The 13,458-nt window shown below is 42.5% G+C and overlaps 1 protein-coding gene across 12 annotated transcripts in view; it reads right to left on the bottom strand.

The window, feature by feature from the left end:
• LOC121299151 (myocyte-specific enhancer factor 2A-like) overlaps nucleotides 1–13,458 on the bottom strand; it is a 100,427-nt gene that overhangs the window by 9,054 nt on the left and 77,915 nt on the right. For 6 of the 12 annotated variants that reach the window (XM_041226724.1, XM_041226725.1, XM_041226723.1 and 3 more), the window contains 4 exons: nucleotides 11,264–11,395; nucleotides 11,058–11,192; nucleotides 9,227–9,443; nucleotides 605–789 (listed from right to left, as the gene is read on the bottom strand). In XM_041226724.1, the coding sequence (XP_041082658.1) occupies nucleotides 605–789; nucleotides 9,227–9,443; nucleotides 11,058–11,192; nucleotides 11,264–11,395 (669 nt within the window). The remainder of the gene's footprint in view (nucleotides 1–604; nucleotides 790–9,226; nucleotides 9,444–11,057; nucleotides 11,193–11,263; nucleotides 11,396–13,458) is intronic. The other 6 variants (XM_041226731.1, XM_041226733.1, XM_041226735.1 and 3 more) reach the window with 2 other exon arrangements.

The following is a 13,458-nucleotide window of genomic DNA, read 5'->3' on the forward strand; positions in this document are numbered from 1 at the left end:
TAGGCAGTCTAAAAGCATGGCTTCCAAACAGATTTCTTTACCCCAACGTAGTACCACATATCATCTTTTAAAATGAAGACTTACATGTTTGCTGTAACATTTGTTTCTTTCAACTCTGCACATTTGAGACCTATAAAATGAACAGATGTGCATGGCAGAGAAATGTTCTGGAACTATTTTGTTAGCTTCAGTGACTTTCCGACTTTCCATGCCAGAGGCAAGCGTGCTACCAAATGAACCAGCAGCACCCGGGAGAAGAGGGAGAACATGATGATCCTAAGCAGCCTGGAGCGTTAAATGCGGTCTGCTATCCTGCCACTTTAATTGCAACAATTAGACAAACCCTCATATTTAAATTGTAATAATTGACTGGTAAAGTACCTGGGCCCCCAAAATATTGTTATTGGTGACACTTCACATGCATAGCGGCAGCACATTTCAATCTAGAGGGTCGAAGTGACCCCAGCTGCTCCAGTAAGAAACCCTGCAAGGCAACGCAGCAACTAGCAGCAATAGTTCTAAAACAGCAGGTACGGCTTCAGCTTTAAAGTGTTATCAAGCCAGTGTGAGGGGCCGGCATGGAGGCTGCTGCTCCCACACTCACCAGTGGGGGCATCATGCCCTTGCTGGATGGAGGAATGACCACATGCAGGTCCGGCTTGCGGCTGCCCATGCCCAGGTTCCCCCCGGGAGGGGGCGGAGACTTCGCGGGCATGACCTTGCCAAGCCCGTTCCCGCTCGGGCTGCCCATGAGGCCGGGAGAGCCACGCGAGTTCACATAGCCGTTACCTGCGGAAACAGAATCGAGAAGCACACTTAGCAACTAACCTGCATCCACAGTCTGGAGCCTTGCTAATGAGGCAGATGCTACTGGTACTTTATCCCTCGGTACTCAATGGGGTTTTTGTCTTTAGTGTTTCAGTTTCAGATCACATTTGGCCTGTGCAATACTGAACTTACTTTTCAAAGGGGCCATTTGAAATTTCTTCAGGGATACAGTCAGGAGCCTATCTCAGGTTAATGTAGACTAGTGTGGAGGGAGCAAACGGCACGTTTCAGAGACACCAGGTATCCTGTCTGCAGGTATGCACACACATGCCTGCTTGTGTACAGCATGTACATGTGGATCCTTATGAAAGTTTACCACTGTAATGTTGCACTTTTACTCTGGTAAACATTTCATAAGGCTATGTGTAAGTGTCTCTAAGTGTGCAGTGCATCTGACAGTAAAATACACAGCAGTGTTAACCTCTAAAACCACCAGCACAACAGGTGCTAACAGTTCTAAAATCAGACAATGGCATACTTCAACTGAAATTGAATGAAGGATTGTTTCAAATCTATATGTATTAAATGCAATTCTATTGAAAGGTCATTTGTTTTTCTTTGGGTTTAACCCTAAGCGGATAGTATTGTTCTTCACGCAGCTGCAGCGAATGCTCTCGGAGGGAAGCTGCCTCGTCACCACAGTCCTGATGCCATATCCTCTGTATTTATTACAAGTGTTAATAGGGCTCTGTGAATGCCTGGTGAAGTGCCAGACAGCACTCCATCACCCCCATAGTTACTTAGATACAAAGGTGTTGTGTCGCCATCTGTTTGCTGGTATTGTTTGAAGTTCCTCCAGGCTGCGCTGGCTGTACGCTGCATTGATTATGAATGGACTCCTTCCGTTTCCCTTGCTGTTGCTGCTTGAAATCCAGCAGCTGAGCAGAAGGGAATGTAAAACCAGAGAAGCAGGCTCTTAAACATGTTTTAACACAGATGAAACAAACAGGAAGTGCCTTTTCATTGAGTTTGCCCACTTACCTAAAAAACAATAGGCATGTTCTTAATAGTAATAACTAAAACATATGCTACAAATCTTAAAATAATGAGAAAACAACCCCTCCACCCCACACTCTCCTCCTCCTTCTCTACCCATATTTATCAAGACAAAAACAGATGAACTGATGAAAGGTCCTTGGTCTTCAAAGGCTTCTTCAAGTCTAATAAGCCAGCATTCCTTTAAATGTCCTTTAAATGTGGTCTGCACATAGAAGCTGTGCAGGTGTGCTGTTTTCTCAAGCCTATACACAGTCTGTCCTCTACAGTCATACAGAGTTAAATCTGAAGGGTTTTTTCATCCCCTCCCAATGCAGTCATTTCCTGCAGCCTTTGGAGTCGGACAGAAGAAGATGTTTTGGCTGCCAAGGGGTAGAGAGAACATTCCAGTTTCCCAAACAGCGGGTTACAAGTCATCTCTCTCTCTGGGCTGCAATCACAATTTCATGTCCTGCACTATTAAGGTTACATATCTCCTGGCAAACCAGGGGAGAACACAATCTGCACACCTCTCCCTGTTTTAGCAGACTTTTTAATATCAGTCAAACAGTATTGCTAGCCTGACAGATTCAAAATCCATATAAGCTGTTCATGTACAATGAATGCATTCCATTCTGTAAAGTTGCAGCACCTTTGGAAAGACACTCTACTGACTGAAGATACCCAGTGATCTGTTACAACAGTTAAAGCATAGCACAGATCATTCCTTTACATCCAGGCCAGTGTAGGAACGCAGGAAGGGCTTAAGAAAACACCATCACTGTACTATTTGTTCCTTTTACATCACAGCAAAGCAAAACCTAATCTTTCACTTAGGGAGAACAGAAAAAAAAAACAACACGGTCTGTCAGCTTTAAACCCACAGAAACGCAACGCCTGTGCCCAACTCAACATGTAAAAGAGACAAAACAGAGAAGCTCTGTTACTGAATCACAGTTCTGTCAAAGGGAGGCAGTCTGCTCAGCTGGGCGAGATCAGCAGATGCATGACTGCGTGACCCACAGTCAAGCCCCTGACCTCCTCGTGCTTCAGTCTTACCTGCCATTGCTTTTCACTCTGAACAATGAAGTCTCAGACACATCCCATAACTGACTCAGAGGAATGTTTATATAATTAGTGCACTGTACAATAGCACGCACCTTTTATACACAGCAGTGAATCACAGTGGCACATGGCATATCTCTGCACAGGCACACTGGCTCTCCCTTGATTTGTGTGCTGGATTGGATAAATACCACCTACTTCGTGCACCCAGCTTGATTTCAGACCTATCCACCGTGTTCTTACTGACAGCATCAGACAGTTCCCCGTAATCTAGCCTGTCACAGTCTTACCAATGAAGGAACATTTACGAATTGTGACAAACCAGACGCCAAACAGACTCAGCTACCGGGGCAGTACCGTGCCGCACAGCTGCACCCTGCTGCTACTCTGACAGAGAGACATCCTTACTGGAACTGCAGTGTCTAAAAAAAGGTGCTACAAATAATTGAAGCTTGTTACCTTGAAGCACATTGCTGCAATGTTGCAGTGCATTAATATGATAATACGCAATTGCTAACGCTGGTATTAATCTCTGCTGCTGCCCTCTATTAAAGTTACAGCTTCACTTCCTGTCTTCGATGAAATCATTATCTGGCTTTTAGGAACTATCAGTTACAGAGTGCAAGGAAGCAGCTTAGTCAGCGCTCAGGGAGGATCAAAAGGAAAAAGGACAAACTGTTAACCCTTTGCATACAGTAAAAATACAAGTTTCCCAAACATGCACTCACACCCACAGTGAAGACTGAATTCATTGGAGAGTGCATCAAGTAAAGGGATAACTTGTGGTGAGGCAAGTAGGGACTAGTAACCACTGAGGAGTGCATTAAATAAACACAGATTTAAAAAAAAAGAACTATTCAAATTACTCAAGACATGAAAGGCTTGCCTTGTTCAAAAAACAAACCGTTTAAACAGGCAAACATGACCTCCCAAATCCCATAACACCATGAATCCAAGTTCAAATAACATAACTAGGGTGTATAGTTACACTAGAATTCTTATGTTTTGAGTTAAGAATAAAACAACCCATCTGCCCCAAGCAGAGCCAAAAGTAAAAAAAATAAAAAATTGCAAAAATAAGGAAGGTAAGGGTGCTAAGAGCTTGACGTTACTGCAGGCTGATAATGATCGGAGGAGCATGATGTCATTGCATGGCAGTCATCCAAAGTGAAACCTGGCAAAGGAACCTCAGAGAGTGCAGCCGCACTGCTGAGTGAACAAGCTGGTACTGGAGCACACTGCAGCCCTGGGCCTGCAGAGAGAGCAAGCACCCTGATGAAGACTGTCAACCCTCCCCCTGCCTCAAGCCTTCACACTGTCCAAGACTGGACAGCACACATACCAAGGTGCACAGGTTCTGCAAGGACAGGAGTCAGCGGTTCCATCCTGGTGTCACAGGCAGCAAAGCCTTCATCGGATGGGAACACGAAGAAAAGCCAATAGTTTAGACCCCCCCACATGACATCACATCAAATGCTTGCTGACATACTGTAGAGTTAAGACTTGCAGAATTTTCTTACGGCACAAGTCAATAATGAAAAATGAATCTGCTCTTTGCAATTCATTTAAAAAACAATGGATATTTAAAAAAAAAAAAATGTAAAACGTGACATTGCTGTGCTTTTTGTTTCATTCATTACAAAAGGGTCAGCCTGACATGAAGAGACAGGCAGCAGGGTACATCGTGGAGCATTTCAAATCATACATTTTTAAAAGACAGCATAGTGAATAAAATATAGCTCTGTCAAACAAATGTATGAAGCAAGAGATTATATATATATATATATATATATATATATATATATATATATATATATATATATATATATATATATATATATATATATTATTATTGTTATGTATTCTTTATTTTTAGCAAGACGAATAAAAAGTGTGTATCTACAAACATTCAACATGAAAATCATACTTCTTGTTTTCCTTGAATGATAAATATTTAATACACAGTACTGTACTTTAGTTTTTGTGCCGCAATATACTCCAGATCATCTGGCAGCACACTGCGGATTGTTTCCTACAGCAGAACGTCAGCAGCTGCCACCTACAGGGCTTGCTTTAGTGAGACTGTATTTGGGACGTCAAACTACTGAATAAGGATCTGGAACGTGTGACTGTGTTTCAAGCTGTGTGGCCATGCACACATTATAGTGCAGAATGATATGAAGAAAATGATCAGCTTCTAATAAGAAATCTCATTAAAAAGGGCAGAGCAGTTATGATGCAGCTAGCTCACGTTGCCATCCTCAATCCTGATCCCCAATCCTCACCCCAATCCCCATCCCCAATCCTCACCTCAATCCCCACCCCCAATCCTCATCCCCATCTAAATCCCTATCCCCAATAGACATTACTCCTCAGCATCACTGCACTCAGACAACAAGCCTCTGCAATGACAACACTCCTTGAGCCGAGCAGCAAATCCTACCCCTTTCCTGTCTGACCTCTGTTTACAGATCTGATTCAGGGAAGCAGCCCGTTTCTAAACCAGCTCCTAAACCAGATTCCCAGTGCTTCAAAGCATGAGTACAATAAATGGAGGGTTGTGGAAAGGGGTCTGCATAAGAGTTTAAGATTAAAATGGTTCAAAGACCTCTGCCAATACCATAAAGAAACAAAACCAGCACACTTTTAATGATACATAATAACACTGTTACTGTGCACTTACCAAAAAAACATGTCCCCTCTGTTACTTATCTATTTTTGAACAATGCACACCCACACAACAGAATAGCCATTTCATTATTTATTTATTTTTGTTTATTTATCTATGTTGAAAACACTACAAGCGAGAGGACTATAAAATAATCTGCACCACAAGCAAGAACGAAGAAGGCATGAAAACCCCTACAGCTCTCCACACAGCCACTCCTTCATGGCAACATCTCAGCCCTCCATGCTAAACGTGATTTTAAAATATGAATACGCCTGGCACTGTAGTTCTGTATGAATTTTGAATGGGTTTTAGGAACTGTTGTGTGACATTAATGCAGCCTTCCTGGACAAACTATAGACTGTAATTTAACCTAAAAATGCCATTTCTGGTAAAATCATTACATGAATGGATCTGTCAATAATGTACTAGGTAGAGTGTGCTAAGACTGATCTTTAATAACCAGTGAACAGGTAAACATGCCTTTGAGGGACAGGGGGTACATGCTGCTGATATGTAGACTTATTTTATATTCCAGCAAGTTTTGTTCTAATTATCTGAGCTAGTGAATAAAATGTCGCTTTATAGTATGACTTATCCCTACCACTATGGGTGAAAGCCACTTCCATGTCAATTTACACTAAAGGCAGGTTACACTGAAAATAAACATGTTAACACTTATACAGATCAAAAAATAGAAGATGTGCTTTGTATATGAACAGCAGGTAAACTGCAGTTTGTATTTCACAAACAGAACAATGACAGACATTTCTTTCAAGTCATGAAATTGCATGATGTTAGAGAAGAACTTCAAGCAGTAGTGGAAGAGAGTCTTCAGATTCATTCTTAACAGCCTTCAATGTGGTGATATTTTAATAGCACCAGCTTTTCATTGGCATGGCAGAACTTGATTCGTGCTGGTAAGAACCCGTCAGGCCAGCTAGTCTCAGCCTGACTCACACAGTCCTAGTCTTAGTGAAGCGGAGGGTCCCTGGCAAGGACAGGGTTAATCACACCTGCCATCCCGCTTCATTGACACAAGGACAGGCTGGCTGGGGTATTGTGTGCACAGGACTTAGAGGCACATCATTGTCCAAGTAGTTTCAGAGTTCTGCTGGGATAGGCATGTTGCAGACTCACCCGGCCCATATAAGGGCTGCTGTGGTACCACATGAACAGATACACCTGTCAATTGAGGGCAGGGAATGCCTGGGGGGCTGTGGAGGGAGGAGGGGGGATTCCATCTTAAAGGAAAAGCAGCCATTCATTAAACAATACAGGGCTGTTTGAGTTTATTTTATCCTTTAAATCTCGAGTTTTAAAAGTTCACTCTTAACTCTTTCCCTTCTTTCGTCACATGTTCTGGAGTAGGACAATCCACGCTGTCTCAGCAGTCTTGCTTTATATACAAACTACAGCACCCAGCACAACTGTATGGGATGCCACTATTCTATGTTATAGCCTATAATGGGGGAAAAGAGAACTTGTGAACATGTTTACGCGGTAAAGCATGTCCTGCCGTTTTAGTTACTGCAACTGAAGCATCAGTGAAAATGCATCACTCACAATCCTTGGGGAGTAACTTGCCAACACAACCCTGGGCCTCCTACCAACCCATTCCTCTTCCTTGTCCACTGGTCCACAGCGCCAGATAAAAAGGGCAGATTGCTAAGATAATTGTAATATAGGCAGCCTAGTCTCATGCTTGTGTCATGTGCAGCCTTAAGCTGACCAGTTGGGTCCCCAGCGCCGGCCGAGCGCAGCAATGACCTGTGGAAGAACACGGAGAGCCGTGGCATTTGTTACTGTCAAAAAGGAACAGTCAGTGGCACAACCTTGGGCGTCTCCTTGGTGCTTTTGGTGATGTGAACTCAGCAGCACCGGGAACGAATCAAAAGCCAATAATTCTCAGTCGCTCTGTAGTTCCCTATTAAACATTTTGCAGAATTATGAAAAACTATAAACTCATGCAAACCTTAATGCTAATCTGTCATCAGCTCAGTGTTTTTTTTTTTTTATCATTGCATTTGCAGGACTCCTATTTCATTACTCCTAGTCATGGAATGGGAAACATTTTCAGGCCCAATAATATACATGCAAACGCAAGAAATTAAGCGAGGAATACTGTATGTCAGATTCTATTTTGTTTCGTTATTTTTTCTTGAGTACATTCACTACCAGTAGATGAATACAAGTAATTGTAAAACACCCATTCCTAAATGATAGTCACGTGAATCCAGCAACAGCATTGGAGAGTTATTGCACAGAACTAGAAAGCTTCCTCCAAGAATTATCCAGTGGGCTCGATCCTGTGCTGTTTGTCAATATGAGGTCTGCGCTACCCAGCATGCCGCCTAATGAAATGCACAAAATGACAAGATTAACCACCTGCATCCTTTTACACCCCCCCATATGTGAAATAACTTTGAGATCAAAGACATGTTGTTTATCAGGCATTCTCTTCACCCTGAAAGATATTTGAAATGTACCTGGTAAGTTTGGAAAGGCAAGAGCTTTGTTGGTAGACTTACTGGTAAAGAATTAGGTTTGTAACACTAGCTTTCATTTAGTCAATATACTTTAAGCTTATAGTTATTATTAGTAGTAGTAGTAGTACTATTATTACTACTATTATTATTATTATTATTATTATTATAGTAATTGGTCAAAATAATAATTGAGAGATGTTTTACATTACATTGTATTATTACTAACCCTAATATTACTGTTTGTATTACTGTATAATAATAAACTCTATGGGTTAGATTATTATTAAAAAGTCTATGGCTAGATTTTGTCAGTTGCTAAAAAAAAAAAAAAAAAAACCATTTCCATTTCTAAAAGGAATAAGAATCAACTACTCACAAGCCCTGGCATCAGATGTCTGAGTGGTTTATTTCTCGTTAGGTTACTTTATTCGGTGGGGTGTTATTTTGTGAAAATATCACGCTAATGATGTTTTGGATTAAACAGCTTACAGAATCCAGCCCTTTGTCTTTTTATTTTATTTTCTGGTAAGCCACACAGAATCAGAGGGGCAGGTTGAAGAGAATGCGTGTGCTGAAGTGAAGTGAAGCGCGGGTCTAGCTGTGGTTGCATGGAAAGACCACACTGCTGTTTTGCAGAAGTGCTGCGTTAGAAGGAGGTTTTGCTTCTGATTCTGCAGCCTGCATGAACTGAACTCCTTCCTTCCCTTCCATGGTGCACTTACAGAGAGAAAAGCAAATCTGTGGCCTTGAGAGTTACAAAGTGTCGCGTTAAACACCACTTGGGCAGACAACAGCATGGAGATGTTGCAATACAAAAAATGTTTCAGCTCCATTTACAAATTAAATAACTGATCCATATGCAGCAGGTGGCTCCATACATACGCCCCCCCACCAAAAAAAATAAAAAAATCTATAGTGCTGACATGATGGTTTGTCACAAGCATGTGAAAACTCACAGTGATCAGACACTAGCTATTCCCAAGAATCAAGGAGTGTGAACAGCAAGGACGAGCTGAATAACATTGAGAATCAGTGATGTTTTACTCACCCCACACACAGCGGCATGAGCATGAAATGTAGCATTGTATCTCTTTTGAAGTTTCCAATTGAAGGTTTTAAATGGGTTTGGAAGTTTCATGTTCTAGGGGGAGCGGGCTATGCATGTACAGCATGTCATGTGAGCGGCTGTATCAGTACTGACCTGCACTGCCAGTGCTGGGGGGTCTCTGAGGGGCTCCTGGAGGCACGACATTCCTGTGCAGTGACCCCTGGGGAGGAGACAGCATGCCGCTGTCAGCTAGCGATACGGGGGCCTGGCTTCCTAGGGAGATCCCGGGGTTGCTGTAGGACAAGATGTTGGGGTTCGTCACTGGCACGGCCACGTGCATGGAGAAGTTCTGCTGCGGCAAAGCAGACGGCTGGGGGAGCAAGCACAGAAACACAGACAATTACTGGAGGGGGCTTGAAAGAGCTGCAGGATAGTTACCCAGACCATCAGAGTGGATCCACAGTACCAAATCTGCAAAACCTGCAAATTATTAAAGCAGGGGCCAGCTTCAAACTGACCTTCACATCTGTTTGCCAACAATACAATTTGTTTTACACATTTCATAGACTTACACGTGCTTAAAAATAATTTTAATTAAAATAAGGGAATGCTGCTGTGTGTGGCTAATGTCAAAACAAATTGCAACTAGACAGGCCAACAAAACCCTGCCAACACAAAGAAAAGAACTTGCTTTGGCTTTCTCAGTCCTGTGCGTGCTTGTTTCTGAGGAACAAACATGTCTCTGGACTCCTTTTCTCTTGCAGGGCAGCGTTGTGCTTTACCAGATGCACCCTTATAAAATCTCTATAGAACAAAGTAGTGCAGTATTTCTTTCACTCCACAGTACTAGAGAAGACGAGACGGTAATAATCTTGCAGAATGTTTTTATTCAATTTGAATTCAGTCTTGCTGTTTAAATACACTGCGTTTGGCATTCTATAGAGATCTTCACAGTGTTTTGATAAGGGTGGGGATGTGACCAGGGAAGACTGCTCTCCATCACTACCCAATGCAGTGCTATCTAACCCAAGCTGTAGTGAGTGCTCCTGTGGGCTGGTGCTGGGCAAGCCATTCCATTATCAGCACAATACAGTGAAGAGGTTAGTGATACATTAGTACATTAGAAAGTTCATGGAAGTGACAGTGAGAAGTCACAATAAGGTCAGCATTAATTGTATTTGTCTGTTATATATTTTTTTTTTAATTATTATTGTTATTTTTTAGAAAGTGCAACTGTTAATATTGCACACCAGGATAAGATCACGATTGTCCAAAGCCTAAAGTTGCAAATTAATTGTTTTTGGTTTCATTTTCAAATCGCTGTAACCTTGGCGCAGGTTATCCAAGAGAGAACGATTTTAAGACACTGCTGGCTACTGGCTGAATCAACACAGGCACAGTGCTGTTAATCTCCCTCGCTCATCAGATCAATGGTAAGGGGCTGCTGGGTAGGTTGGAGGAAACTAAATGTGGTTTACACGTCCAAACAGAGGTGTGAAAAACAATTAATGAAACCACTGGTGAGCACTGCCACACTGCAGCCTCTCCTCAGAGAATAATGTCAAAGAACTATCACGAAGATTCAGCTTCAAACATCTACACCCCTGCTGTAATCAACAAGCCCCCACTCTACGCAAATGCAAACTTGTTTTCATATTTGTGGCTTGCTTTGTAGAGAGACAGCAGCGGTGGAAACCGCCCGATTGTCAGATATTGTCCACTTGAGTTGCGTTTGGGGGCTTTGGTAAAGAATCTCGTTGCACCCTATCCCACACAATGTGATCTTATCAGGGTGAGACTTTGTCAGTTAATTGAAAAAAAATATTAACTTTAAAAACAAAAACAAAAAAAGTTATGAAAATACTTCCACAGCGGTTTTAGGTTGGGTTTTTTTTTTTTTTTTTAATTCGTCCAAGAGGGTTGGGAGCAAAAAAAAAAAAAAATCGTTGCCACAAAGCCAAGCAAAAACATTGCATTTACTTACGATTTTATGATTTCTCATCATATTATCAAACTCCTCATTAATTTTTTTATATTTTTCTTCTGTGTGGGGGGTGAGGACATATGAAGCATCGGGGTCCGGGCTATCACAGCCTCTGTGTTCTTTCTTGTTTAGCGCCTGCAGTGAACATCAACATAAAAAAAAGGAATCAACACAAAAAGGCAAGGGAGAAGTGAAAAAGTACTTACAGCACAGCGCTTGTACATTAAACCAGTCTCTTCGTTAAGTTTGCTGTATCGGTCGTCCACGAGGGGGCTGTGCCCAAAACAGTCTTCGGGGTCTGGACTGGCACAGTCACTAAGGCCTTTGTTTCTTAATTTCTGAAATACAATTGAAGAATTCACACATACACACGCGGTAAAACAATCCTCTTGTCTAGATTATACTTTAAAGAAATGCTGCTGGGCTTCTGCGGAGCTGAGGACTAGGAGCCAGGTGATCCTGGTTCATTACCAGCTCAGCCGCTTGTCTGATTGCTGTTTGACCTTGTAGGAGCAAGTCGTGAGACATTCCTGTGCGTTAGTGCTCCCCCTGCCCGCCACGCACAGAATCAAAAGCATAACCCTATTTCTGCATGCACGTGGAAGGCGAGGTTTCTGCCACACTAACCCTGCTGTTCTGAATTTGCTCTGTTTTTCTTTTAAAAGAATGTAACCACAATCTTGTACTTTCAGTGTCGCAGCATGGCATCAAACTAGTCTTGTTGCTTTGTGACATGTGCAGTACATGATGTGCATTGTCTTGTTATTCAGTTATCTTCAGAAGCCCCACAGCTGGGGGCACGAGCAGCTCCCTGCAGCTCTGCAGGTTGAAATGCTTCTCGGGTTAATTCAGCATGGCTCACGCTCAGAGGTGTCATTACTGTTTCCCAGGTTTTTGTTCTGATTGCTTTGCGCTCAATAAAAACACTGGTCCATTAAACCAGCCCCAGTGCTTCACACACAGGCACTGCAGCTTATAACAGCTTGGGGCAGTGCTGGCTAAGTGTTAAAAGTTAATAGGGTATAATAGTGTTTATTTTTTTCTCTCATGAGTGCCATACAAGCAGCTAAGCTAGATTAAGAACTGAGAGACAGTCAAGAGACAGAACCAGCTATACATTATACATTGTTGTAGTACATATTTGACATGCTACACGCATACACATACAAAAATTGACTTATACAGTTATAAACACGTTTTTGTCAAGTGACATTGGAAGACATAGTAAAATAAGATAATATAAATCACTGAATGTCTTGCATTGTATGGCTAGACTGGCGAAGCTTCAGGACTATGAAAGCACAGTGACATGACAATGTAACGAGTAGGTTACATCCCTAGAACAGCTCCAAGCTTTCCAACCACCAAGGTGAGCACTGCTGGATCTATAACTAAGATATCATATGACGCTTCCTAAGAGATAACAGGCAGATTGCTCTGGGTTCTTGGAGGAAATGCAATAAACCGTTTTTCTAAGAAATCTTTCCTAGACGGGGAGGGTTTTCTCAGTTTTCCATGACAAACCGGAGCAGCTGTCTTGCACGTGAGATTATAAAAGAGTTTCTGTTTCTATAGAAAATTATAAATAAACTGATCAATCCAATAGAACTCAAAACAATTGTCTTGAGGTCAAACTCACTTTGATCCTTGTGTGCTCACATGATTTACTTTGTAACCAATCGTAACACTGCATTCCAGCCTCCGCCTCGTTCTGTTTATTTCCTGTTTTTAGTTGAGTGACTAGCTCCTGCTCGAGTCAAAAACAGGCAGGGTCCCTCCAGAAAAAGAGACTGAGAATCTCAAAAGGTTACTAGGTTAACTGTAGTCATGTTAACGTGTTTCTGCGTGTTTTATACTTTCCCTGATACATTGTCTTTTTTTTTTCTCTCTAGTTTTTTTTTGTTTTAATTCGGTGAAAACGCCCTCCCGGGTCATTTCCTGTTTACTGAATGCAGGGTTTACTTTGGGCCCCATAAACCACCTTGTTTATCACACAGCTATGTGCTCTCCCTGCCAGAGTGCTGCAGATTTGATCGGAACTACAAATTAAAACGGCCACAGTGGTTATTATCTTAAATTGCCTGCCAGCCAGGCTAGGCAAGGCTCTTGTAGCGAGACAGAGCTGCGGGTTACTCAGTGCTCCATCTCATCACTCGCTCTGCCCTCGGAGAGGCTGAGCTGAGAACTGGAGTCAGGACTGGAGCCAGCCCTTCACTGTCCCAGAACCCCCTGAGAACTGGAGCCAGGACTAGAGCCAGCCCTTCACTGTCCCAGAACCTCCTGAGAACTGGAATCAGGACTGAAGCTGGCCCTTCACTGTCCCAGAACCCCCTGAGAACTGGAGCCAGGACTGAAGCCAGCCCATCACTGTCCCAGAACCCCCTGAGAACTGGAGCCAGGA

This window comes from Polyodon spathula, chromosome 24 (assembly GCF_017654505.1).
Source record: "Polyodon spathula isolate WHYD16114869_AA chromosome 24, ASM1765450v1, whole genome shotgun sequence".
In the NCBI taxonomy this organism is placed as follows: domain Eukaryota; kingdom Metazoa; phylum Chordata; class Actinopteri; order Acipenseriformes; family Polyodontidae; genus Polyodon; species Polyodon spathula.